Source organism: Leopardus geoffroyi, chromosome A3 (assembly GCF_018350155.1).
Source record: "Leopardus geoffroyi isolate Oge1 chromosome A3, O.geoffroyi_Oge1_pat1.0, whole genome shotgun sequence".
NCBI classification, from domain to species: Eukaryota; Metazoa; Chordata; class Mammalia; order Carnivora; family Felidae; genus Leopardus; species Leopardus geoffroyi.
In genome coordinates, this window is record NC_059336.1 from 62,465,976 (window position 1) to 62,493,065 (window position 27,090).

General features: G+C 48.9%; 2 protein-coding genes across 6 annotated transcripts in view; both read right to left on the reverse strand.

Annotated features, from left to right (window-relative positions):
* Nucleotides 1-3,122: 3,122 nt before the first annotated feature.
* Nucleotides 3,123-20,859, reverse strand: CNNM3 (cyclin and CBS domain divalent metal cation transport mediator 3). Of its 3 annotated transcripts, XR_006703415.1 has the most exons (9): nucleotides 19,508-20,859; nucleotides 12,007-12,150; nucleotides 10,923-11,072; nucleotides 10,384-10,553; nucleotides 10,087-10,183; nucleotides 9,368-9,501; nucleotides 8,792-8,930; nucleotides 6,112-6,211; nucleotides 3,123-5,562 (listed from the first exon to the last, which is right to left on the reverse strand). XR_006703415.1 is itself a non-coding variant. In XM_045445849.1 (8 exons), exons 1-8 carry the CDS (start codon nucleotides 20,832-20,834, stop codon nucleotides 5,498-5,500), a joined length of 2,226 nt encoding a protein of 741 aa, XP_045301805.1. In that variant the 5' UTR covers nucleotides 20,835-20,859; the 3' UTR covers nucleotides 3,123-5,497. The 3 variants fall into 3 exon arrangements, 2 of the variants coding, with proteins under 2 accessions (XP_045301805.1, XP_045301804.1); XM_045445849.1 differs by lacking the exon at nucleotides 6,112-6,211; XM_045445848.1 differs by lacking the exon at nucleotides 3,123-5,562 and having other exon boundaries at nucleotides 6,125-6,488.
* A 3,505-nt stretch (nucleotides 20,860-24,364) lies between these two features.
* Nucleotides 24,365-27,090, reverse strand: part of CNNM4 (cyclin and CBS domain divalent metal cation transport mediator 4) — a 40,941-nt gene continuing 38,215 nt past the window's right edge. For 2 of the 3 annotated variants that reach the window (XM_045445846.1, XM_045445847.1), the window contains one exon: nucleotides 24,365-26,964. In XM_045445846.1, coding sequence (XP_045301802.1) covers nucleotides 26,767-26,964 — 198 coding nt within the window. In that variant the 3' untranslated portion in view covers nucleotides 24,365-26,766. The remainder of the gene's footprint in view (nucleotides 26,965-27,090) is intronic. The other variant, XR_006703414.1, reaches the window with a different exon arrangement.

Genomic DNA, 27,090 nt, shown 5'->3' on the forward strand with positions numbered 1-27,090 from the left:
AGCCTACTTGTCTGTTCTGGGCTGGGAGGGGCCAGTTCATTAGGTCCAAGGCCTTGTCTTCCTCAGCAGCAAAGCTCAAGCCTGTTAACCATACTGGCCTGACAGCAAGATGGGCTCCCAAGTGCAGAGTGGGGAGTCCAGGCACTTGGCTTGTGTGCTCAAGGCATCACTCACTCACTCACTCACTGATGGGCAAGTTCCAAGAGCACTGGTTCTCAGACTTGGCTGCTTACCACAATCACGAGGGAAAGTTTTAAAAAGTCCTGATGTCCAGGGGTTCCTGGTAAGCTTCTGACTCTTAATTTCGGCTCAGGTCATAGTCCTGCTTAAGGTCCTCTCCCTCTGTCCCTCCCCGACTTTTTCTCAAAAAAAAAAAAAAGGGGCGCCTGGGTGGCGCAGTCGGTTAAGCGTCCGACTTCAGCCAGGTCACGATCTCGCGGTCCGTGAGTTCGAGCCCCGCGTCGGGCTCTGGGCTGATGGCTCAGAGCCTGGAGCCTGTTTCCGATTCTGTGTCTCCCTCTCTCTCTGACCCTCCCCCGTTCATGCTCTGTCTCTCTCTGTCCCAAAAATAAATAAACGTTCAAAAAAAAAAAAAAAAAAATTAAAAAAAAAAAAAAAAAAAGGGTCTTGATGTCCAAGCAAGTTAAATTCTCTCTGGGGTAGGACCCAGGTATCACCACTATGATGCAGATGACACACCTCTTTATGTAGGAAACCCTTAAGGATCTACAAAAAAAATCACCTAGAATAAAGGAGTTCAGGATCTCAAGATCTAAAACAAACATACAAAGGCCTATTTCTGCATATTAGCAATGACTACGTGGACATGAAAGTTAAAAAAACACAGTTCCACTTAAAAATTGCTTTTAAAAATGAAAATAGTAGTACTTAGGTGTAAATCTAACAAAACATTTAAGGACTCGTATGCTGAAAACTTCAACACACTGATGAACAAAATTAAAGGAGAGTTAAAATATTATGGAGACCTACCTTGTTCGTGGAAGATGAGACCTAGTAAAGATGTCAATTCTCCCCAAATTGACGTACAGGTTTAATGCAGCTCCTACTAAAAATCCCAGCAAGATTTTTTTGTAGATAAGATTACTTAGAAACTCATAGCTAAAACATCTTTGAAAAATAAAGTGGGAGGAACTGGTCTACCCGACTTCAAGACTTAATATAAAGCTATGGTAATCATGACTGTGGAATTAATGGAGTGACAGAGACAGATCAGTGAATGGAACAGAACAGACAATGCAGACATAGAAATATGCCCAACTGATTTTTGACAAAGGTGCAAAAAAAAATTTAATAGAGGAATGCCTTTTCACCAACTGGTGCCAGAGCAACTGGACATCTATAGGCTGGAGAAAAAAAAAAAAAAAAAAAACCTTTGGGGCACCTGGGTGGCTCTCAGTTGGTTAAGCATTCAACTCTTGATTTCAGCTCAGGTCATAATCTCACAGTTCATGAGATCCAGCCCTGTGCTGGATCTGTGCTGACAGCAGGCTCTGTGCTGACAGCAGAACCTGCTTCAGATTCTCTCTCTGCCCCTCCCCTGCCCACGTGCACTTGCTATGTCTCCCTCTCTCAAACATTAAAAACAAAAATAACCTAAATCTTGCCCAAAAATTAACTCAAATGGATCACAGACTTAAACGTAAAACATAAAACTGTAAAGATTGTACAAAAAACAAGAGGGGCACCTGGACAGCTCAATCAGTTAAGTGTCCAGCTTTGGCTCAGGTCATGATCTCTTGATTCCTGGGGTTAAGCCCCACATTGGGCTCTGTGTTGACAGTTCGGAGCCTGGAGCCTGCTTTAGATTCTGTGTCTCCCTCTCTCTCTGCCCCTCCCCTACTTGCACTCTCTCAGAAACATTTGAAAAATTAAAACAAAAACAAAAAAAAAAAAAACCTAGACAATCTTTGGGATCTAGGACTAGGTAAAGATTAGACATGATACCAAAAGCACAATCCATAAAAGAAAACGGGTAAACTGGACTTCATCAAAATTAAACACTTTTCCTTTATAAAGAATCCTGTTTAGAATATGAAAAAAATAAGGGACTGGGAGAAAATATTTGCAAACCAAAAATCCAACAAAATCCTAGTATTTAGAATATATAAAGAATTCAAAACAACAGTGAAAGACCAAACCAATTACAAATGGGCAAAAAGCGGGGCACCTGGGTGGCTCAGCTGTTTGAGCGTCCAACTATTGGTTTCAGTTCAGGTCATGGTCTCGCAGTTCGTGAATTCGAGCCCCCCACTGGGTTCCGCGCTGACAGTGCAGCACCTGCTTGGGATATTCTCTCTCCCTCTCTCTCTGACCCTCTCCTGCTCGTGCTCTCAAAATAAACAGAACCTAAAAGAAAATGGGCAAGGGGCACCTGGGTAGCCCAGTCAGTGAATGTTCAACTTCAGCTCAGGTCATGATCTCACAGTTGTGGGTTCGAGCCCCACATCAGGCTCTGTGCTGACAGTTCAGAGCCTGGAGTCTGCTTCACATTCTGTGTCTCCCTCTCTCTCTCTGCCCCTCCTCAGTTTGCACTCTCTCAAAAATAAAACATTAGAAAAAAAAAAAAAAGGCAAAAGAACAGGTATTTCACAAAATAAGCACACGAGAAGATACACGTCAGCCATTCTGTTAATACAACTAGAAGCCACAAAGATATCACTACACACCTACCAGAATGGCTAAAATAAAAAATGGTGACAATACCAAATGAAGATTTAGAGAAACTAGATCACTCACACATCCCTAATAGGAACATAAAATTGTAAAGCTACTCTAAAGACATGTAGCAGTTTGTTTAAAAAACTAACCATGCAGAGAGGCACCTGGGTGGCTCATTCAGTCAAGCCTCTGATGTAGGCTCAGGTCATGATCTCACTGTTCATGAGTTTGAGCCCTACTTCAGGCTCTCTGCTGGCAGTGTGGAGACCACTTAAGATCCTCTGACCCCCTCTCTTTCTGCCCCTCTCCCTGCCTTCTGCTGTCTCCAAAAATAAACATTAAAAAAACAAACAAACAAACAACTATGCAATGACCATACAACCTAACAATTGCATTACTGGACATTTACCTCAGAAAACCAATGTTTACACAAAAACTTGTAATGAACGTTCATAGCAGCTTTATTCGGAATAGCCAAAAACTGGAAACCACCCAGATGTCCTTCAACGGGACAAGGAGTATATCAAGGAATACAATGCAGCAATCAAAAGGAATGAACTACTGACACACACAACAACCTGGATGTATCTCTGGAGTATTATGCTGAGTGAAAAAAGCCAATCCCAAATGGTTACATACTATATGATCTCACACAACATTCTTGAAATGACAAAATCTTAGAACAGTGGTTGCCAGGGATTAGGGATGGAGGCCAAGGGGGTGGGTGTGGTTCTCAGAGGGTGCCCGGAGGGAGATCCTCGTGGTGATGGGGTAGCTCTATCTAGGCTGGAGTGGCGGTTACACAAATCTACTTGTGACAGAGAACTATACACCCACATTGTGCTAGTGTCAGCTTCTGGGTTTTGATACTGTATTATAACTATGTAAGAAGTAACCATTATGGAAAACTGGGTGAAGGGTACCTCTAGCTTTGCAACTTCCTATGAATCTGTAATGGTTTCAAAATAAAAAGTTAGTTAGAAAAAAAGTAAGCAATAACTCTAAATGCAACTTGGTATCCTGGATTGGATCCTGCAACAGAAAAAGGACATTATTGGAAAAACTGATATAATCCAAGTAAAGTCTGTAATTTAGTTAACAGTTTTGTACCAATGTTAATTTTTTCTTAGTTCTGATAGGTGTACCAATGTTATGTAAGATATTAACATTAAGGGAAAGGGTATATGGAACTCTTCTGGGAATCTAAAATTATTTCAGGGGCACCTGGCTGGCTCAGTCAGTAGAGCATGCAACTCTTGATCTCAAGGTTGGGAGCTCAAGCCCCACACTGGGTATGGAGCTTACTTTAAAAACAAAAAAATTAAAATTGTTCCAAAAAAAAAAATAAAATCCTGATACCCAGACCAATTAAATCAGGCTCCCTGGAAGGTGGGCCCCAGGTATCCCGTATTTTTTAATTTGCCAGGTGATTCTAATGTGCAGCCAAAGTTAAGAACCATTGTTCTGGAGACAGATGATGTCTAAGTATCTGTTTCCCACCTGGGTTTGCTCTTAGACTTCCTTGAGAACAGTTTCTAAGTTAGCATGCCAATGTTCTTTGGCTTTCATTCCCACTAGTCCCAGATAAGGGATCCAAATTCCTTTGAGAAAAGTTCCAGAAATCCTCCTTCCCTCCCTATCCAATCTGAGATCCTGTCTCTATGATGCCCCAGTTTCTACACCGTTGAGGAACTGTGGAAGGTAAATGTGGGTAAACCAGAAGAAAAAGACAAATGCCTTCTTATTCCCAATTCTCTAAAACCCTGTAGCTAAGAATAGCAAAAAAAGCAGAGAGCTGAAATGTTTCAGGGGTATAAAAAAACCTGATGTCCTGTTCTTTTTTTTTTTTTAAGAAAGGGGATGAGGATCTGCCTGGTGTATAACCAACCTTCCCTCCTCCCCCTTGCTGTTCTCCCTGCAAATTACAGGCATACAGCTCTCCACAGAGGCCTAGGAAGAAGGTACAAAAACAGGTCTAGCAGTTGGTTAATCTCCCTGGGATCCAGCAACTAAGAAAGGATTAGGTGCAGCAGACCCCTTCCTCCCATGTATGACCTCTTCTTAAAACACAGAAAAAGACAAATACTGTTAGTGGCAACTAAGCAAGACAGGCTGAGAAGCAGAAAGAGCAGGACTCCTCAGTGCCACTGGGGGCCAGCTTGCTTGCTCAGGGCTCTGAGCTCAGGGCTCAGAGAAGCAACCTCCACAGGAGGGAGCAGGACAGTGGGACATACTTGTGGGTCATCGTGCTTCTTCTAGGTTTGGCACACGCAACAGGCAGGGGCATGTGCTTTGAAACATGGCATTGTAAGGGAAGCCAAATAGTTCACTGTGGCCAAGGTCATGGATGTGAACCCCCAGCCAAAACTAGTGCTCTTGGTTTGCTCAAAAAGTGCTGCCAGCAGCAGAAAGTTGGCAAATTAAAAGCAAAGTGAGTACAGGTCACGGCCACATAAAGGCAGTAATCGTGCACTCACATCATGGCTTGGCCCAAAGAGGTATAAACACACTGCACTGTCACAGGGAGAAGGCTGGGTCCTGGGGACCGGAGATGACAGTGTTCTTTCCATTCCCTTCAGAAGCAGGCCTGGAGGGCTGCGCCCCAGCTAACCCCCATTTCCTAAAGGAGGGCAGGACCTGCTGAAGGCTCCTGGCACTGAGGTCTGGTTCTGAGGACAGCCCAGGACCGACATCTATAAGGGCCATCTAAAACGTGGCCTGGAGGGGATGGGGACAGGCTGACGGGAAGCTACTCCTCGGCTCTCCAGTTCCCCACGTGCTTGTCCATTGCCCACACTTGGGGCTGCCTGGCAAGCAGTTAAACCCCTGGGTTCCGCCCAGGGCTCTCCTCCGCTGGGAGGCCAGGTCTGCTGTGGTTGGGCCCTAGAGGAGAGAGGGAAAGGAAAATTAATATCAAAATCAGTAAAGGGAGCAGGCCTTATCAAAACCAAGTGTTAAAATTGTCTTCAGGACAAGAAGGGGTGGGTAAGACAGAGGAGCCTCAGGACACCTCAGTATCAAGGCAGAGCTGGGAGTGATGAGTTAGGAAAATAGGCTAACTCCACATCACAAGAGAAAACCACTGGGAGGAGGGGATGCATCACTGAGAGGCAGGAAAGCAGGGCAGGGGGGTTCTGCTCATGGGAGGCCAAGGCCATAAATGCTGGACGAGAGGAGCCCACCCTGGACAATAAAACACCTGCACTGGAAGGAAGGTTTAGTTTCCAGTGCTGGGTATTTCATGACCCCTCCTGTCTTCCAGAAAAATGAAAAGTAGGAACAAGGGACAGGAAGGGCCCACTCACCCTCCCACCCCCCAAGAGAAACACCTCCCAGGCAGGGGTGGGAGTGGGAGCGGTTTCCAGGGCTCCTCCCAGCAGCTAGAGGGCTGGGGAAGGAAAGCAAAGAGAAAGTGAAAGGGAAGATATTTACCTTGGGTGTTTTCTGAAAACAAAAAATGCTCACTAGTCCACAGTCAATTATCAACTGCAGTTTCCAAATGTGCCAAAGAGGGAAAGGTCTACGGGGAAGGCTAGAGAGAGCAGAGGGGAGAGAGACAAGAGGAAACCAGCTATGCAGCTGCGCCGGCAGGGCCTGTCGGCTTGGGCAGCACCGCGGGCACAGATGCGCTGGGCGGGGTGGGGGGCCTGGGTGGCGGCGTGCAAACATGCTGCCTGAGCCTCAGAACCAGAGGGAGCAGGAAGCGCAGCGTCTGGAGTGGACTCTCCCTTGGAAATCAGCTCTGTGAATGGTCGTTGCGCAGTAGTTACCCCGAGTTTGAAATGGCAGGCCAGGGGTCAGGAAACTTTCTGTAAAGGGCCAATATTTTTAGGGTTTGCAGGTCACATGGTTCCCGTGGCAACAATTCAACTCCGCTGTTGTAGCTAAAGGCAGCCATATACAACCCATAAACCAGCAGGTCGAGTCCAATAGGACTTTATTTACAAGAACCGGCAGCTGGCCAGTTTGCCGACCCCTGCTGTAGGCAGTTAAAAATGATTGTGCCTTCCAAGCATCTCAATAAAGGCATTTGTCTGCCAGGAAATCTAGTGCCAAAGTCAATCAGGGGATAGTTCTGACCTACACTATTTAGGCAATGTCCCCAGCAACACCATGTGTGCAGCGACACTAAGCTCTCCTGGGCAGCAGAATGCCACCCACCAGAGAGACTGCAGCAAGAACTTTGGGAGCCGAGGCAGGAGCACAAGCACAGCAGGCAAGCCCCACTAGGGACAAATGTCAGGGCGCACTTAAGGGAGAAGCAACATCATGGCAACAGAACAGGGGATGCTAATCCATTACACAGAGGAAAATGACCCACAGAGCCACTGTAAATTACAGGTTTCCCTGCTTTCCCAAAGTAGAGTGTTGCTATGGAACCTTCTGTAAGCCAGAATGGCAGAGAGCGAAGATGCAACCACCATTTCATAAAGCAAAAGTCCTCTTCGCATTTCTTTCAGTTAGTGAAAACAGGCACGGACGTAGATACTTCGTAAAAGCAAAGCAGCGCCAAGCAAACTTTTGGGGATACCTGTAGTCCCTTACAGGACTGCCCAATGAACAGCTGAAGCCAAAAAAGGACGGTAAAACACTGCATGTGTAATAAAAAAGGAAACGAAGGAAAAACCATCCTTCTTAGATTTAGGTCTACACCTTGAAAAGAACATGTGCAGTCTGAGTAGCAGATGGAGCCACACAGAGTTCACGCTGAGAAAACCAAGACCAATGCTCACATTTTGAAAGAACAACATACTGGCTTTTGAGACCCAAGTCTAATGAGATGGTGTGAACCTCTATACAAGTGGCATCTCACAAAACAACAGAATATCACAGTAAATACAGACCTGTGATCAGTCCTAAAAGGCAGAACACCACCTCTCAGTGCACGTTCACGGAGAAAAGGCTCAAACACCCAGATCCAGGGTTTGAGCAGCACACCTCAAATTGGGGCCCCCTTTTACCAACACAGAGATGAAGCACTCAGGCTGAGCCGCTAACGTGGCCCAGGGTGGGGCTTTCTGTCCCTTGCACCTACATGTCACCTCTCAGAAAGTATCTTTCTACCATAAAAACATATTCGTGTTCTCAAGTGTGGGCTTAAGTAACCAGAGCTGTCCCCTATGAGACACCAAGGCCAAGGGCAGGCACAGGTTCCAAGCCAGAGTGCCTAGGTCTCTCTCTGCTTCTGACTCTTCATCTGTAAAATGCACCTTACCACTACCACCTCTGAAAATGGCTGGGAAGTTTTCTTGGATGAGTTAGGACAAGGAAAGCTCCTAGTACAGTGTCAGGCAGAGTAAGCGTTCAAATGAGTTCAGTGTCCCCAATGCAGAGTGCCCAGGGCAGCCGGTGGCCTCTGTGGAAGCCCCACCCACTCCTCCAGCACCACTCAGCCTTGGAGTGTATCTCTAACCCCAACTCAGGAGCTCAATCAGAATAAAAGTACCTTCTTGAGTAGTAAGGAAAATAAGTTCCCTGACTTTTTACCACTCCTACCCAAAGGCCTCTCTCCATAGGCTTATTTTCCCTCCTTAGCTCTTGAAGGCGTGGTTTCCCATCCCACAACCCACCTCACACTGCAAAGTCTATTTCTTCCAACGTGATACTCCTGCTCAAAGTGGAACCCTGGATGGGAAGGGCACGCCTTAAATATTAGCTTCACCTGACTGAATGTCTCAACAAGTACCCTTCTTGGTTTCTGGGATGGTGTCGACCAGCCACCTTCTGAGCCAGGCCCACTGGTGACCTAGATCTTCATTTTTCAGGTGACCTAACTCTAATCCTAAATGACCAAGAGTGTCTGAGCTTGACCTTATTCCCACTTAGCAACTATTCTCTAATTAAGTCAATCCATCCTAACAGCCCTCCAGAGAAAATGCTAACTTAACATACTTTCAACGCCAGCTGGTCTACAGCGCAATGTCATCCAAGCTTTAAAACCAGTGAAAAGAGAAAGAGGAGAGGATGGGCAAAAAAGGGGACAAGGAAAGAAGAATGCAAGGCAGAGTGAGGGCAGAGAGAGTGAGTCTGTGTGTGCGAACAGCAAGGACGGCACAGGACATGAACTCCCTCTGGGCTGACACACGGTGGGATGTGGCCATGAGGGGCTCACCTGCTGCTGTGGCTGTCTTGTCACCGAGGAGCCTGATCTGGCTGCCTGGGATGACCTGGAGGTCTGCGCTCTCCGGGGACTGTGGCAGATTCTGGGCTCGAGTAGCCAGGAGTGCATTGAGGTACTGCAGCCGCGTGACCTAGAAGACAGGAAGCATTACCACGAGGTGCGACTCGTGAAGCCAGATGGAGAAAGTGAGGTATGAAAGATCACACCTCTCCCTCCTGCCCACAAGCACCAGAACTAGGTGGGAGAGTCACACTCAGCAGGACCAAGAAAAATGAAGAACTTTAAGCAAGTCAAGGGAAGAGGGGAGCAATCAAGCAGTGTTTTTAAGATCTCAAAAGGAAACTGGGTGCAGTCCCAGTGACGGGACTAGACTGTCAGCAATCAGGCCTCCAGGGGCCAAGGCCGTCTGTCCTTCAGAGCAAGTACAAGGTCGTGCTCTGTGTGTGAACTCTCAGGGTGACTCAACTAGAATCTACTTTTAATCCATACAAATTTGTGACCAGCTGGTTCAGCCCCTTGGGGACACAAAGCTGATTAAAAGCCAGTACCCATGAGCAGCCCAGTCACCTTAATGAACTGTAGGTCGGAGAGGGCCCGCACGGTGTAGTCAGGACAGTATGCAGACAAGCGGCCACCATCGGTTGGCTCAGACTGCAGGTCATGGCGGATGGACTGGAGCGAGGACACTGGGGACTGGTGAACTATCAGAAGAAACAAACAGTGACATCTCTGGTGGGGACAAATGCAGTCTCTAACATCCACCCCACAGATAGCTAGAACATAGAGAAGGATGGCAAGCACAATTCCTCCTGGGAAAGGCTAGCAGGGGTAGGAGCGAGCAACAAAGATGAGCCCCAAAGAAATGCTGCCCATTCCCTCGACGCAGCAGAGATGAGAAAAGCCAGCCTGTCCCAAAGAGGAATGTCTGACAGGACGGGGCAACTGGGTGGTTCAGTCCATTAAGTGTCCGACCCTTGATTTCAGCTCAGATCGTGATCTACAGCTCATGAGATTGAACCCCAAGTCAGACTCTGAGCTGACAGCTCAGAGATTATCTTGGGATTCTCTCTCTCCCTCTCTCTGCCCCTCCCCCCGCTTGCTTGCTTGCGAGTGTGCACGTGTGTGTACTCTCTCAAATGAACATTAAAACACAGACACACACACACAGGAACACCTAGAAGAAAGGGAGGCCAGAACCTTTCCCCCAGCAAGCAGCCAGGCAGGTCAGACTCTGCCCAGCCCAGCAGCTGAACCCAGCGTTCCACTCCCAGAGGGCTGTGACTTACCTGAGGACGGTGCTGTCAGGGCAGAAACTCCATAGTAGGTGAAGGCCCCATTCTCAAACTTCAGGCCCTCTTTCCCGATCTCCACCTCAACCCTGCCCTGGGAGGTGTAGGGAAAGGAAGGAGGAGCAGGGAAAGAAACAGATGCGGACAGATTACCTTTCCTGCCGGAAGAGAGCACAAGGAGAAAGCAGCAACCCCAGTTATTCAGGGGGTGTGTATCTGGATGATCCTCCCTCTTCTCAGACCCTTCCCTAGTTTCTGAGCAAGTGGGAGGCCCCAGTCTGGGCTCCCAGTTACCTGCAGGATGAGAATGAAATAATCCACCGGCTGGCTGCGCTGGTACAGGTAATGGTGGGCAGCCAGACGGTTGCTCTCGTCAAACCTCACTTCCTGGTTGACGCTGGGATGCTTCAGCAGGTGCAGCAGGACCTTCTCGGAGATTCGCAGGGGGCTGAATACATCCACCTCTGCCCCGTGGTGGAAAAAAGGGACAGTGTCCACCAGGCCCAAAGTGGCCTGCACAGCCACACCCGACTCCTGCTGCCCCACATGAGCCAAGTCACCTCCCCAATACAAGAGAACTGGGCAGGCACACACCCACCCACTGCTGTGGCTCGCCAGAGGTGGCACCAGCCTGGCCCCAGCTCTCAGCCACCTGGCAGACAGGAGCTGCCACTCAGGTGCCCTGAGATGCTGACAGGGCTACAGAGAGAAGCACAAGCTCTGGACACTGTCCTTACTGGGAATGAGGGGACACTTGGTGTCCGCCTGGAGGTCTCCTGACCCACTGGACGGGGAGCAAGAGAGCAAAGACAAGGCCCACCCTTCACCCTCACCTCGGGACAGGAAGCGCTGGGTGGCCAAGAGCAGCTGAGGCGAGATTTTCACTTTATATTCATCGTCAGACACCTTGAACAAGGAGAATTCCTCTTTCCGCCTGAGAGGGGCACTCAGAGAAGCAGGCTTCTTCCTCACTGTGGCATCTCCTACAATGGCAAGAAGGCCTGCTGAGCCATCAGTAGCCCTCCAATCAACACAACCAAGCCAAGGCCTGGAGGTTCTTGGGGATGGGAGGGGGCAGCAACCCATATTCCTGCTATATTATCCCGGGGGAGTATGGAAAGCGACTACTCTTCTCCTCAGAGTTGGGAGATAATACTGGTATGACAGCAAGACCACTTGTAAAAATAATAGACATTCTTGGTCATTAAGAGACCCCTCACCAGAAAGCACGTGTTTGCAGATAACTGGTGCTAAACAGCAGCAGCTAACCTGATGTCCACATGCCTATGGCAACCTGAGGCACCAAACTAAAGAGGCTGCATTTGGGGGACAGATGCATGGGCAAAGTGATTCACCTGATAACAAACAGGGGTGGGGTGTTCAGTGTCCCAAGTGTGCATGTGAGACCTCAGCCATCGAGCATGGGTTCTGTGTCTACCCTACAGATCTCAGCCATCATCCCAAGAGGCAGACACTTCTAAGACAGGCCCCAGAATCTTCTGTTTTGGAAAGATCCTCTTAACAGTAAAGAATGGGATACTTGGAGGAAACGTTTCTGTACTGTACAAAAGAACATGAGAAAGTAAGGGCCAAGGCAAACAGGAGATTGGGAAAGGCCCATAAAGGGCAGAGTGTCCCCTCTGTGCTGGAGAAACCAAACAATGCAGCTGTGATGAGAGCCCCAGGCAAGCACTGAGACTGTAAAGGCCGTGGCTCCCCAGCCAGGCGCAGGTGTGGGGCCTCCGACACCTGACCTGAGGCAAAGCTAAGGGGAGAGGGGCCTGGCTAGGTAACAGCTCTGACTGGAGATCCAGCCTCATTTTCAGCAACACGGAGACCTATTGTCCTCTGATGCACACAATACGTCTCAGTAGGCTTAAAAGTTGAGATGGAACACTACCAGTAGTCAAGACTCACGGTAATCCTCAGACTCATCCAGGATCTCAGACTTGATGATCTCCTCAATGACGTCCTCCAGGGTGACCAGGCCTAGCACCTCGTAGAAGGGGTCACCTTCACCCTCGTTGTTCACCCTCTGCACGATGGCCAGGTGGGACTTCCCTGGGGGAGGGGACACTCAGATTACAGCTTGCCAGGGGCCTCCCGTTTTGCTTACTCCCACCTGTGACAAGCTCACCAAAGGGACAGAAGTTGATGTTTTTCCTACAAGGTGCCAGGCACAAGGTGGGACTCACTTTACATCGGAGGAACCTAGATCTCAGACACTATGTTCACCCACACAAGGCCACCCAGGCAGTGGCAGAGCAGAGTCAGCCTCTGGTCTAAATGAACATGGCATAGACAAGGATGCATCAGACTAAGACAGGCGCAATAGGGTTGCACACACAAGGGCACCAACTCCAGAAGCACAGCCTCCTCTGGGACAATCTAAATGGCAGAGCAGAGAGGGGCCACCCAGTGACTCTCCTAGGGAAGTTTTCCCAATTCGGAAAGCTGTCCTTTATTTCCAGAAGCCAAGGTCTATCTATGAAAGTTATCCAGGGAGAAGATGGTAAATGGTAATCAGCCAGTCAGAGCCCCAACTGTGTGGAAGGAAGAGCAGCAGCCTGGAACTGTTCACCTTCCTCTTCTTCAGATTAGCTTTCTGTTTCTTTCTTTGATAAAGAAATGTAAGCTTGAAAAAGCCCAAGCCTCAGAGTGCTGGGGAATATTGAGAAAACTTCAAGAATCTACTTTTTTTTATCTACAAAACTTTATACCTGTCCAAAAGAAAAAAAATGCAAGCTACCCAGGTCACTGTAAATTTCTGAGTAGCCACATTAAAAAACAAAAACCAAAACAAAACAAAAAAACCACAGGTGAAATTAATTGACAACATGTTATTAACTCAATATAGCCAAAATATTTCAACATTCAATCAATATAAAAACATCAAAACAGGGACCCCTGGCTGGCTTAGTCAGTGGAGCATGGGTTCTGGGTTGTGAGTTTGAACCCCAAGTTGGTACAGAGATTACTTAAAAATAAAATCTTAAAAAAAAAAAAAATTAATTAATTAAAAATTTAAATAAATTAGGGGTGCCTGGGAGGCTCAATCGGTTAAGCTTTTGACTCTTGATTTCAGCTCAGGTCATGATCTCCTGGTTCATGGGACAGAGCTCCACATTGGGCTCTGCACCGACCACACAGAGCCTGCTTGGGATTCCCTCCCCCCGACCCCCCTGCCCCTCACCTGCTATTTCTCTCTCTCTCTCAAATACATAAATTTTTTTTAATAAAAATTTTTTAAAGATTGAAACATATTTTCCTTTTTTGCACTGTCTTTGAAGTCTGGTGTGTGTTAGGCACTTCCAGCACACCTCAGTTCAGACCAACTACCTTTCAAGAACTTGACAACCACATGTGGGCAGGGGCTGCAGAAGGGGTTGTGCAGGACTAGGATACAGAACTAAGAGAAACTCACCTCGGCCTTTGTTACTGATGAAAAAAACTTAAGGTAAAAGCTAGCTTGGATCCACGTAAGGGAGTATTTGCTTCAAAAATCTCTCAGTTTAAAAAAAAAAAGAATCTTTCAGTAAAGAAAAAAAGTCAAGTTCACTTCTTTGTGTGAATAATACTTTACATACCTTGGGTTTAATTACAGTGTAGTGAACAGAGTTCAGAAACACATTCTCTGGAACTCTGTCTGGCACACACTGCCTCATTCTTTCAGTATCCATGCCCCACCCCCCAGTGTCAGGTGCAGGAAGACCTCTGCTCCAACTTTAGATTGAACAAAATGTCCAGTCAACCAAAAGCTATTATTATTAGACCACTGGCCAGGTCATCAAGAAAGGAATGAGGCTCTAAAAGAATAAAAAGAAAACACTTAACTATATTTCATCAAATCTAAGATGTCCTCAATTGTGAGATACATCCTGATTGCAGAGAAGTTGAAACACAAAAAAAATGTGTACCTGAGACGTGAAGGATTGCAGCATTTCATGCCTACTGTGTGCTGGCCACTAAGGGCTTTATTCAGTTATTAACTTACAAATCCTTCAACAACTCTATGAAGGAACAGAACATTATTCCCATTTACAATTTGCAGAGAAAACTGAGACCAAGAAAAGGTTCAGTGACTCACCCAAGTGCAAAACCTGGATTTGATGGGGCACCTGGGTGACTCAGTCGGTTAAGCATCTGACTTCAGCTCAGGTCATGATCTCACAGTTCATGAGTTTGAACCCCACATCAGGCTCTCTGCTGTCAGCACAGAGCCTGCTTCAGATCTTCTGTTCCCCTCTCTCTCTGTCCCTCCCCTGCTTATGTCTGTGTGCACTCTCTCAAAAAAAAAAATAAATAAATAAATAAAAAATTAAAAAAAACCCCAAAACAACAAAAAAAAAAACCCATGAGATTTGAACCCAGGCAGTTGGCTCCTGAATCTGTTCTCTTAACCACCACACTCAACTGACTTTCACTGAAGAGAACAAAAAACCCGAATCTTAGGAAATCCTCCCCTCTGGGTGAGTTACAGGTGGCCAAGGTACTCTCTCCAGCACAGGAGCCCTTCTAAAGAAAAGTATCGTTTTCTAGGATGCTCTAACATCCTCAGACAAAAATTAAAGGCAGAAATGACTATACCATCTTTCCCGCTTCCAGGAGGAAAAGGCCAGGGGTTGCCTAGAACTACCTGCTCTTTCCTGCTGAGACAGAAGCATTGAATGAGGAACTCAGCATTTCTAGATGCTTCCCAGCACTGGGTATCTGTGCTGGGAATGGTTCACACTGGCAGACAGACATCATTTCTACAAGGGCCAAGGCAAGGCCCTTGTAAGACAGCCCTCATGGGGAAACACCAAAGCTCAACATACAATTTTGGTCAGATTCTGGGAACCAGAGCCCAGGTTCTAGATGACCATCTAAGACAGAGAACTCATTTCAGCTCCAGGTTACCTTTAGAATGGACTAACTTCTCCCTTGCTTTCAAACAGTTTTTTTTTATTTTTTTTAATGTTTATTTATTTTTGAAAAAGAGAAAGACAGGCAGACCATGAGCGGGAGAGGGGCAGAGAAAGGGAGACACAGAATCCGAAGCAGGCTCCAGGCTCTGAGCTGTCAGCACAGAGCCTGATGTGGGGCTCAAACTATGAGCAGAGCAGAGAGATCGTGTCCTGAGCTGAAGTCAGATGCTTAATGAATGAGCCACCCAGGTGCCCACAAACGTTTTTGTTTTTGTTTTGAGAGAGAGGAATGCCATGTGCGAATGGAGAAAGTGACAGAGGGAGAGAGAGACTCTTAAGCAGGCTCCATGCTAAGCATGATGTGGGGCTCGATCCCACAACCCTGGGATCATGACCTGAGTCGAAATCAAGAGCCGGATGCTTAACCAACTGAACCACCCAGGTGCCCCACTTTCCAACTTCTGTAAAACAGGCACAAGTTTCTCAGTGGCCTGCCACATGGAATCACTCAATATCAAACAGATGAAAGCAGAGCCCTTGAAAGATCCCCTAACACAATGGCCATGTGATTTATCTCTAGACACAATGTCCAAGGGGTCCAGAAGGCAACCATGAAAAAGCAGTAGGGGTACACACAGAACAAGCAGCTGGAGGGATTAAAGTTTATTTCTCATCTGACAGGATAAAAATGTCCTGAAAATATACAGGCCCCTGGCTGGCTGACTGGAAACACTAACACAGACCGCAGGACGGCTGCCTACAGGCTCTCCCCAAGCAAGTTCTACGGAGCCACAGACAAGGGGGCAGATGGTGCATCTTACCAACATCAACCAGAAAGCCCTGCAAAAGCTCTTGGGAGTTTTAATTCCAGTTAGCAAGCTCAAATGTACTCAATTATAGACTCTTCCATAATGTCTAATTTCTAAAATATTTGTAAAAATGCAGCTGGAGTTTAAATTCCTTTGCCTTCCTTTACCTTTTAATATATTACTTATTTGTTGATTTGTTTTTGAGAGAGACAGACAGAGTGTGAGCAGGGGAGGGGTAGAGAGAGACACACACACACACACACAGAATCTGAAATAGGCTCCAGGCTCCGAGCTGTCAGCACAGAGCCTGACGCGGGGCTCGAACTCACAGACCATGATTATCATGACCTGAGCTGAACTGACTGAGCCACCCAGGCGCCCAACCTTCCTTTATTTTTTAAAGCAACTGTGGGAACATGTCCTATGAGAAAAGTGCCAGGATAACATTCCTCACAACAGCTCTGACTCTTTTCAGAATCGTGGGGATCCTCTGGCCTCTGACAATGGACCAGAACTCAGTTCATTTAGTATATGTGCTGCCGAAGCAAGCACCAGAACTCAGTTCATTTAAAGCAGAGACTCTGAAAAGCTCACGCATCCTAATTTCTCCTTTGGTTGAATGTCCTTGAATGTTCTCATTAGGGAGTTGACAAAGATGACAGGATTAAAAGCTCTAAAAAAACACATGTTATTTACCACAACTCCGAAGTATTCACACTTCCTGGTAATGTTTGCACAAAATAATCGGTGTCATCTCAAGTCTGCACACTAAGGGGCACCTCACCAGAGAAGGTGCCTCTCCCAGACTATAAAGTTCCAAAACAGACAATGCTCTGAAGGAATGAAAGGAACAGGGCCCGGAATGGTAGCTGCCAAGATGCCAAGGACTCCAGCGTCAGGAAATTCAGAGGGCACCACCACCTCACCCACTTGGCAGAGAGATGGGAAGGGAATCGATTTCTAAAACCTCAGGCGCCATAAAGGCTGCAATATGCCCTTTGTTCATAAACAGAATGAAGAAAGGGGTAAGGCTACAAAGGACTTTAATGAGGAAAAATAGGTATCTACCAAAGGACTGCACTGCAAAGAGAAGCAGAGAAGCCTGCCCAATGTCAGAGGAAAGATATGGCCAACCTGCCCCGAGAATGCCCCTCACCTGCCACAGGAGGAGGAAGGCAAGGAGGACTGAAGAGCTTTCCATTCAATCTTCAGCTTCCCCAGAGCTGCTCCGAGTCCACCACCCCAGAAGAGGAGCAGCCCAGACTGTGGGCATTCTCTCCCCACCGGTTCCTTCCTATCAACATTTAAACCCAAAGCCACCCAACTCGCCCATCTTAAAACCAAAGAGCTAAGGCCTTCTCCCCTGCCAGTTCTCTCCCAACAACTGCTCTCTGGCTTCCTCTTTGTAGCCATACCTCATGGAAGGTCCATCTACTTCAACTGTCACATTCCATCACCCCACACCATAGCACCAAATCTGCTCTCTCAAAGGTCAAGGGTATCCTGGTTGCTGGATCCAAATGACATGACGCTGGCCTCTCCTGAATCATTTGCCTTCCCTTGGTAAGTGGTCTCTTCCCTTAGCTTCTAGGACGTTTAAACCTCTGGCTCTCCTCAGCAGCCTCTCCTCTGCTACCCTCCATCCCTTTTATGCTTGTGCCCTCAGGGGGTTAGGCCTTTTGCACCATTCCTGTGGCTTGACTGAGGGACCACTGCTATAACAACAACCAGATCTTTATCTCCTGCTTGGGTCTTTACCTCCTATTTCTCATCAACTGGTATAGCCTGCCTCTTGGGACACTGCACAGACAAATCCCAAATTCCAGTGTTCAGAACAAATTCGTCTGTGCCACCCCCCCGCCCCCACCACAATGATCCCCTTCTCTGTAAGTGCTCTGCTTCAGAGAAGGCTAACACCACCCCCAACCCAGAAACCCCAATCCTCACCCTCAGCTCCTCCCTCTCACTCCACAGCTCTTCACCGAACCACAAAGCCCTCTCAATTCCACCTCTGAATACCCTCTTGGACCTCCTCTCCAGGCCCACTGTACACCCTTGTTCAGCCTTCCAGCATTTCTTAGCTGGACCCCCACTCATTGGTCTCCACACCAGTCAGTGCTCTGCTCAAAGTCAGCGCCCAAAGATCAAGTCCAGGGGCGCCTGGGTGGCTCAGTCGGTTAAGCGTCCAACTTCAGCTCAGGTCACGATCTCACGGTCCATGAGTTCGAGCCCCGTGTCGGGCTCTGGGCCGATGGCTCAGAGCCTGGAGCCTGCTTCCAATTTTGTCTCCCTCTCTCTCTGCCCCTCCCCCGTTCATGCTCTGTCTCTGTCTCAAAAATAAATAAACGTTAAAAAAAAATTACAATAAAAACTAAATACTAAGGGCAAGAAAAAAATTAAAAAAAAAAAAAAAAGATCAAGTCCAGCCTTCCCAGGGTCTCAAGCTGGGAGGTGGCAGGGGCACGATGGAACCTTCCTCTATGGACTCCAGGACCTGAAGTGCTGGCCACCAGGCCACAAGAACTTCCACTGCCTGGGAAACTACAGTGGCCCAGAGAAGAGTACTCAGAGAGGGGCTGCATAACCACTTTTTGGGGAAACAGCCAAGAGCAACCAAGAAATTCTCAAGCAAAGCAGTCAGAGCTGTGGAGCAAAGTCTCCCACCCAATCCTAAGGTACAGTAATGACAGTAACTGCCCAACTATTCAACACCCATGCGGCCTGGGCCCAGGAGACTTCACAGCTGCCAAGCAGATCAGGAGCCTCTGCTCTCTGGTAAAGACCCTGCCTCACATTATGCAGCCTTTAGGGTCAAGCCCATCCACAGCCCTGGGTGTCCCCCATGCTTATCCTGCAGGAGTTCAGGTGTGAGAAGCATGGCCAGTGGACAAAGAGCAGCCAAGCTCTGGGGAACACACCCAAGCCTGCCAATGGAGAGGACTAGAGAGGAACCCACACCTTCACACCCTTGGGACGCTTGGGAGGGTGGGTCTCAGTTTTTACTAGCAACCTTAGAGTTGCTCAGATAAACCAAGGTGAAAAGAGAGGGTGAAAATGGGGAGTTAAGGGAGACCCAGAGAGACCTTACTCAGCATGAGAAAAGGGGAAGTTAAAACAAACAAACAAAAAAAGACAGACAAAGGAGAGACTAAATCAGCATCCATAAAGTTGTTTCTGGTGAAATCAAAGCGGAAGTTTCTTTCACATCTGCAGGAAATTAGGAATCATTCCTTCTGTTATCAGCAAAGCAACAGCTCATCAGTGGCCTTAACAATGATCTCTGGAAACATCACAGACCAAATTTGATATTATGTGTACAAATAACAGCGTCCAGGTAACTTGAGACTATACTCTTTTATTCTTTTAGTTTCTATTTAAGAATTTAGACCTATTACAAAGCCAAAACTCACAAAAATGACACTGACAAAAAAAGCTGGTGGGTTAGAACCAAGTGGACATAGCTCCCTAAATTAGGCCTACAAGGAAAGGGGATTTTGCTGTCTATACCGCTGTAAAAGTCAGCTTTTAAATGATATTTCAAAAGGTCACTGACAGCTGCAAGGGCATCATCTAAAAGGGCACTCGGAGGTCTCACCGCCCTCCATAAAGATGGGACCCTTTCGTTGAGACTTCCATAAACCCCCACTTTTTCCAGCGGAGGGCTCTGGCATTCGTGTCCCCTCCCCGATATCCCCACGTTACCTCGTTTGAACTCCTCCAGGACAGCGTCCAGCTTGGTGTCGTTGAAGACGAAGTGGAGTGGATGGTTGTAAAAGCGGGTGATGGTGCTGAGTGGTGTGCAGTCTTCGGGGTCCACGAAGGCCAAGTCCTTGAGGTAGAGCATGTCCACGATGTTGGAGCGCTCCTCCTCGTACACCGGGATGCGCGTATAGCCGCTCTGCATGATGCTGGCCAGGACGCCGAAGTCCAGCACGGCGCTGGCGTCCAGCATGAAGCAGTCCTCGAGCGGAGTAAGCACGTCCTCTACGGTCCGACAGCGCAGCACGCCTTTGCTGAGATCGCTGTAAGGGTCGCCGCCCCCGCGCGCCAGTTCCAGCACGCGCTCGCGCAGCCTCCCGGGCCGCGCCGCCAGCTCCAGCAACTGGCCCACGGGCAGCGCCACCGGCAGGGTCAGCAGCACGGCCAGGCGGCTGAGGAGCAGCGCGCGCGGCGCCAGTGCCAACGCCCAGCGTCCGCTCACGGCGGCCGGCACCACCTCGCCCACCAGGAACACGAGCCCCGCGCTGCCTAGCACGGCGGGCACAGCACGCTGGCCGGCCGCGCGGTACAGCAGCACCGCCAGCGCCGTCTGCGCCAGGCTGGCCAGCAGCAACAGCGCGCCCAGGGCGCAGCCGGCCCAGCGCCGTGTGGGCTCCAGGCGCCGCGCCGCCGCACGCTCGGCCTCCGAGCCGCTCTCGCGCAGCACCTGCACCTCGGCGGGCGCCAGCGCCAGCGCGCTCAGTTGCAGGCCCCGCGCCAGCGCCGCTAGAGCCAGCAGCCCCGCCGCCCCTAGGCCCAGCGCCCAGGGCGGCGCCGCCTCCTCAGCTGCCGCGCCGCCCGGCTCCACGCGCACTGCCTCGGCGCGCAGGCGCAGCAGCGCGCTCCACTCGCCCGTGGGGGCCGCCGTCTCCTGGGCCGCCGAGCCATCCGGCTCCCCGCGCACCGCCAGCAGCGCCGAGTGCGGGCGCGCGGCCTCGGCGCGCAGGCGCAGCAGCGCGCGCCACTCGCCCGTGGGGGCCGCCGCCTCCTCGGGCGCCGCGGCCGGCCCGCCCTCGGGGCAGCCCGCCCCCTCGGGGGCCACCCAGGACCAGGAGCTGTTGGCCAAACCCGAGCCGAAGACGCGCAGGCGGAAGGTGGCCTCCGACGCGGCCCGCACCTCTCCTCCGCGCGCCCACCCCGCGTCCGCGGCTCCGTCTTCTTCCAGACAGACACCCAACACTCGCGGGCCCGACGCCGCCTCTCCGGCGGCGTTGCCCAGGCAGAGCGCGGCGAGCAACCAGCCTAGCCGACCCGCCGCCGCCGCCGCCATCGCCTGCTGCCCCCTCTCGGCCTCCCGCGCAGCCTACCCCTCCGCCTCCTCCGGACCAATCGTCGCTAGCCTTGGCACCTTCTCCGCCAATAGGCGGTGGGCGAGGGCGGGTCCCAGGGTCGGACTAGGCTGCGCCGGGGAGTAAACAAGCGGCGGCGCGATCCTGGGGCGGGCCGGGGGCGTGGGGCTCTCAGCCCCGCGGGGTTCAGCTGTGAGTCCTAGGGCGAGGGGTGGCCAGCGCCGGGTGGCGCAGAGTGGCGAGCTGGGCGTCTCGTTCCCACAGGCTGTGCTGGCGCGCCGGGAGACCGGACTTGTGCTTTGGGAAGTCCCTGACTCGGGGCGCGGAGCGGAGCGGCTGGCAGGCAGAATTTCAGTAGGTGACAGATGTGCCATTTATGAGGAAAGGGCCCGGGAGCCACTGACCTAGGGGCAAGGAGAGCTGAAAGAGGACTGGACGTTGGGAAGCTCAAGTTTCTTGAAGTTTGTTGATTGCGCCCGACTGTGCTATAGGTCTGGGAACGTTGAGACAGCCCTTTGCCTTCAAGGAACTTGCATTCCTGCTAGGGAGAATAATGGTAATTGTGTAAACAAACGAAATCACTACCTCTTTGGATTCCCACAGCTACTTTTACAGGAGAAAAGTGAGCATGACTTAGCATGGATGCTGGATTCCAACACGACCTGCCTGATATCCTGGTCACCATCCCACCCACGCTAACAGAGGGCAGCTTTGTCAAAAATTAGTTACCTGGTCACTCCACTTCTAGCAGATTATCCTTGGGAAAATATTTACTCAGGAACAAGAAGAACTATTCAAGAAGAGAGTTATTTAGAAGACAGAATGGTTCATTAACAGTATGGAATGTTTTTCATCCATTATGTATGCTCTTTGATTGAAAGGAAATTGGGAACGGGTCTTTTCTACAGGTGTCCAGATTGTGTTTTGTGTTTTCTTTACATTTTTATGTATTTTCAAATTTCCTAGTAACAAAAGTAGACTTTGAAAAGGGTGAATGTCATTTAAAATCTTTATAAGGATTCTACAGAAACACATTTGCTATGTCATGAAAAGAATAAGTATAGGTACTGTGGCACACAGTTAAGTGTGGAAGGCAATGTGCAAAAATGAACAAATCCATGTGTGAAAGACCAAAAGAAAAAAACGCTGTGTGAAAAACTCTTCAAAGGATGGTGATAATGTCTCTTCAACATCGTAATCTCAGTGCTGTGACTATCCCAACTGTGCAAACCGTGGTCTCCATGTTTCCAGTTTTTATTATCTGGATGGTGCTATATGCCTCACTTGCAGATTACAGAAATAAGCCACCAGCAGAAGCAATAATGACACTACTGAGCCTTTCCACTGGATCAGCATGCATCCTCTGAAGAAAAAATTTATAGATTCAGCTCCTTTAGTTAGCACTTCTGTCTTCAAGTCCAGAGACAATGCTGACCTTGAAACAGAATGGATGACCTGCTTAAAATGAAAGGTAAAAAGTTAACTAGCAAAGAACAGTCCCAGAGGAAAGAGGAAAAACTCCCTATGGATTTGGTCTCAGGCTCCCTTGGAAAACAACCTATAATTCATTTTTTGGAGAAAACCTTTGGGTAGGACAATTGGATTGCACTTGGAAAACACAAATGTTCACTTAAATTGTGTATACCCAAAGACAAAAAGAATCCAGTAGGGCAAAGATGCTCAAGGAGTGATTTTCTGTTAACAGAGGCCTCAAGAGTACTTCACCAGCTTCTTTCTTTGCTGGCTCTGTACCATTCTTTGCCCCCATCCCCTGGATAGTCACTGCATCAATGGAGACACATGCCACTTGACCTTCAGGTCTCTCATTGATCCTCTCCAGGCCATTTTCCTTACTGCTCATTTGGTTCAAAACATTTCCATGTTTCATCTAAATACTTATTCTTTTTTTTTTTTTTAACATTTATTTATTTTTGAGACAGAGAGAGACAGAGCATGAACGGGGTAGGGTCAGAGAGAGGGAGACAGAATCGGAAACAGGCTCCAGGCTCTGAGCTGTCAGCACAGAGCCTGACGCGGGGCTCGAACTCACGGACCGCGAGATCATGACCTGAGCCGAAGTCGGATGCCCAACCTACTGAGCCACCCAGGCGCCCCCTAAATACTTATTCTTGAGTTTCAAACTCATAACTAATGTGACTTCACTGCTAAATTCCTGCTTATTTCTCAAGTCTGCAAGTGTCATTTACTCCAGCCGGTCTTCCTCTACCATCTCTTGACTAGATTGGGTCAAGGTTATGGGAGCTATGTGCTCTTCCCCAACAGCATCCAATACTTACCTTCTTGTAAGACCCATTCATTCATTCATTCATTCATTCATTCATTCAACAAGTATTTCCTGCATTGAGTGCCTACAGTGTACCAGGTACCATTCTAGTGCTGGTACCATGTGGGAACGAGAAAGACCCTGCCCTCCTAGAACTTAGGTTCTAGTGTGGGAATAACAGACCACACATAAATCCTCATTTTACTGTCTGGCAGTAAATGCTATGGAGCAAAATGAAGCAAGATGAGGAAATGGACAGAGGGACTGGGGCCATGCTGTTTTAGATGGGGTGACCAGGGAAGTCTTCTCCAAGGAGGTGGCATTTGAACGGAAACTTAGATGAAGTGAGGGGGTGAGCCTCACAAAGACCTGGGAGAAGAGTTCCACGTGGAGGACACAGGAGATCAGAAGGTTCTGGTGTGACTATCTCCCTCAGGGACTCTTCCTCACCAAACTCATTGAGTTGTTGGTGGCACCTGGCATGTAGCAGGGACTTAAACATGTGTGGAACATATGGTCAGATGAAATTTATTCTCGTGTCCCCCTATACACAAGCTTTTGCATCTGCTATTTTATCTGGAATGTCCTTTTCTCTCCCCTTTAAATATTCCCCACATTTGTCTGCTCTGTTAAGCCTGGCTTGCTTGAGCCTCTGGCCTCAGCACACTCGATTACCACAGCCACAGCACCTATGGGCGCTGCGCAAGTCTACCCAGCAGAAACCTCAAGAGTGGATGCAGTGAGGCGACTCTCAGGTGGGTTCTTCAGGGGATGAGCTCTCCAACTTTGAGTCCTCCACCAACTTCATGGGCAAGGACAAAAAGGCGACTGCATGTTATGAAACAAAGTGATCATACTTTTGGATAAAGCTTTCTCCTTGGGCCCTCAGGGGAGAGAGAAGGGGCGACTTGCCCATGCTGACTGCCCCCTCCAGTACCCGTAGGCAGAAGACTATGGTGTCCATTTTGACAAGACCCCTCATTGTTGCAGTTGAGCACATTTGCCCTGTACATCTAACAGCAGCTGGCACTCTCTAGCTCCTGTGACAATAGCCTTGATTACACATATTTTGCAAATTTCATTTCTGCTTTCCTTTTTACTATTAAACAGTGCCAGAATACTTGCCCCTTACCCTGTCATAGGTGACAGCCAACCACAGCCACTATCTTTATGACAGGTACCAAATACTGACAGAACTCAAAGAGGCAAATTATAGACTCACCAAGATTTCATATTTCATTTTTTATTACCAATCAAAAATAAATTCCATATATTGTTTAGCAAATATTATCATTGTCTTGTGACAAAAGACACAAGAGTCATACAACAAAACTCCCCGAGAGTCAAACTCATAACAATGCCAAAATAAATCACAAAAATATACAAATTAAAATCTTATGCAAAATAAATAGGAGTTATTTGCTACGGTGGCTGTGACTTGCCTACCCATTTGGAGGCCATTTGCGAAGGTCTCCCTTACATGGGAAGACATGCAGGGGTGGGCCAGTTCCAGGGTATGGCTCAGCCCAGGAACCAGAGGTTGGAATAGGAAGTGAAAAATTGCACTGGGAGGAGGAAGTCATCGGACCAGTAATATTTGGAAATAATTATGACCCTCTGCAAGAAGTGATTATAAATGGGAAAAGGGAGGGGGAGGAGGGACCATCTGTTGGTAGTGACTGTGTGTGCAAAGAGGTAGCTGTGGAAGTGTGTGCACCTGCTCCTTTTACTTCACACACACTCACTTGGTTCAGGCCAATATGGTCTGCTCCACCTGGCACTCAGGTCTCTCAGGAACACAGCTTTGCAAGCTCCCGTGCGGACTCAGAAAGCAAGCTGCTCCTGTGGAAAACTGAGGGGTTTCCCCCAACAGGGAATAAAGGTCTAGTGTCTATTTTTCTCATGACTGAGAACCCATGGGTGTTCCCACTTTCTCTCCAGACTTTTACGAATAAATTCTGTGACTGGGGAAGACTTTAAACTGGTCAGGCAAGTATATTTGGTACATTTCCTGGTCCCAAGAGTTAGGATTCTCCAGGCGCTTGAAGAATAGAGTACTTGGGGTGACAGAAGTCACTGACTGAAGAAAGGGTCAATAAATACTACTTAGGTGGAAGGCTTGCGAGTCTCCCTCGCCTGATCTTAGGCCCTGGGCACCTGTTTCACCTGATGAAAGGGCCAACATGGACCTTGGTCCCACAGCCTCCCCAACAGTGGCAAGCCTGGAGCCCCACAGCAAGGCCTAATTCAGCCCCAAAGAAAAACCGCCTAGGCAGAACTCCATGTGGGGACAGAGCTCTCGGGTTCCAGTACCACCAGCTTGAGCCAAGGCCAAGATGACAACTCAGGCTAGGATTACAAAGATGGGGCAACAGGGCTGCCAGCTGTGTGCCTTTTAGGAAGAAACTTCCTTTCCTGGGTTTTGTACATGTGTGAACAGGGTTGGGTAAGCCTCAGCCACACAGGAAAGGGCATGAAGAACCTTAGGTTGGCTTCCTATGTGTCCTGTTGTCCTCAATCCCCAAGAGGCATTGGGGTTTTGGGATGAGAAGCAGGGAGTCTGGAAAGAAGGGCTTCATAGGTCAGTGACTAACACTTGACTTACATTGTGGGGTGGGAAGGGGGATGGATTAATTGCTAACAACACAGATGCCCATGACCAGATTCCCTCCTGGAATGGAAAGGAGTATCTCAGACAAGTCACCCGTAATGTAGACAGATGCTCTTCCACCTAGGGGGAAACCTTTGGTAAAAGTAAGGGCAGGGCCTGGGGAGCAGGGGTAAGTGATCTTCAAGGTGTGAGACTCTGCTCTGAGTCAAACCAGTGGAGACGGGTGAGAATCCTCAGCCTAGCCCAACTCACCAGAAGAGCCCATCAGCAGAGTTCTAGGAAACTCCAGGATCCAGCGATTGACAGGAGTAGGTGTCTCCTCTCTGTAGCTGGGAGTACCATGTCCCTCATCACAGTTACCCAGAATCCTTCAGCCTCAGCAACGTCAGACAAGCCTCAGTGCATGTGTCCAGGCAGTTGTTCTCAGCGCTATTTGGTTCTTTGTTTCCTGGAAGGAACTATCTTCCTCCCGAGAGAAAACCTTCCTCCAGTGGGCCTCTAGGATCCCATCTCTGGAGGAGGAGGAGGGAAAGGAGGAAGAGGAGGAAGAGTGGGCTCCCTGAGTCAGGGACATAAGCCAGAAGGTCACGGCTGGGAGCAGATTATGGCTATTGCTTCCTGGGGTGAGAAACCCTACCCCTTTTAATTAAAGTTTTTATGGGGAAAAAAAATTGTTTTAAATAACGTTCCTTAACCCTGTCTTCCCTTCCCCATTCCTTTCCCCAAACAATATTTAAAAAGAGGAGCAGTGAGCCTAGTTCAGAAATTCTCTCAGTAAAAAACAGCCTTGCTCATGGTAGCTGGCCCACTGCCCTGCCAGTCTAGAACTGGGCAGCCGCTACCTCAGAGTTGTTCAGAGGTCCCTGTCAGAGGCCAAAACCCCCACACTCTGGGGGCCATCTGGCTGCTCAGTTAGACAGGCTATCTGCACCCCTCCTGGCCTAACAGGCTCCCTATCTTCATGTGGGCCCACTGGGGAGACCCCCGCGGGGCTGGCGGGGGGCCCCGGGCCCTCCTGTCAGATGGCACTCTCATGGGAAGCTCTGTGCAGCAAAGAGTTGCGCTCATTGAGAAGAGTCGTGGTCTCATCTACCACAGGCAGCTCAGCCTTCCCAGCCAAGTTCTCCGTGCAGATGGTGCAGCCATCCAGGGGAAACTGAGGGCAGTTCTCCATGCGTGACGCCAGCAGCCCATTCTGGTACTGTTGCCGAGTGATCTGCAGGAGGAAGGGATGAGGTTCACAGAGAGCAGGAACTGAGAGGCAAACCTTACAGGACCCGGGGGAATAGGGTTGGTCAGGGTTGGGCTATGAGTCCAGAAGAGAGGACATGACTAGCTGGAG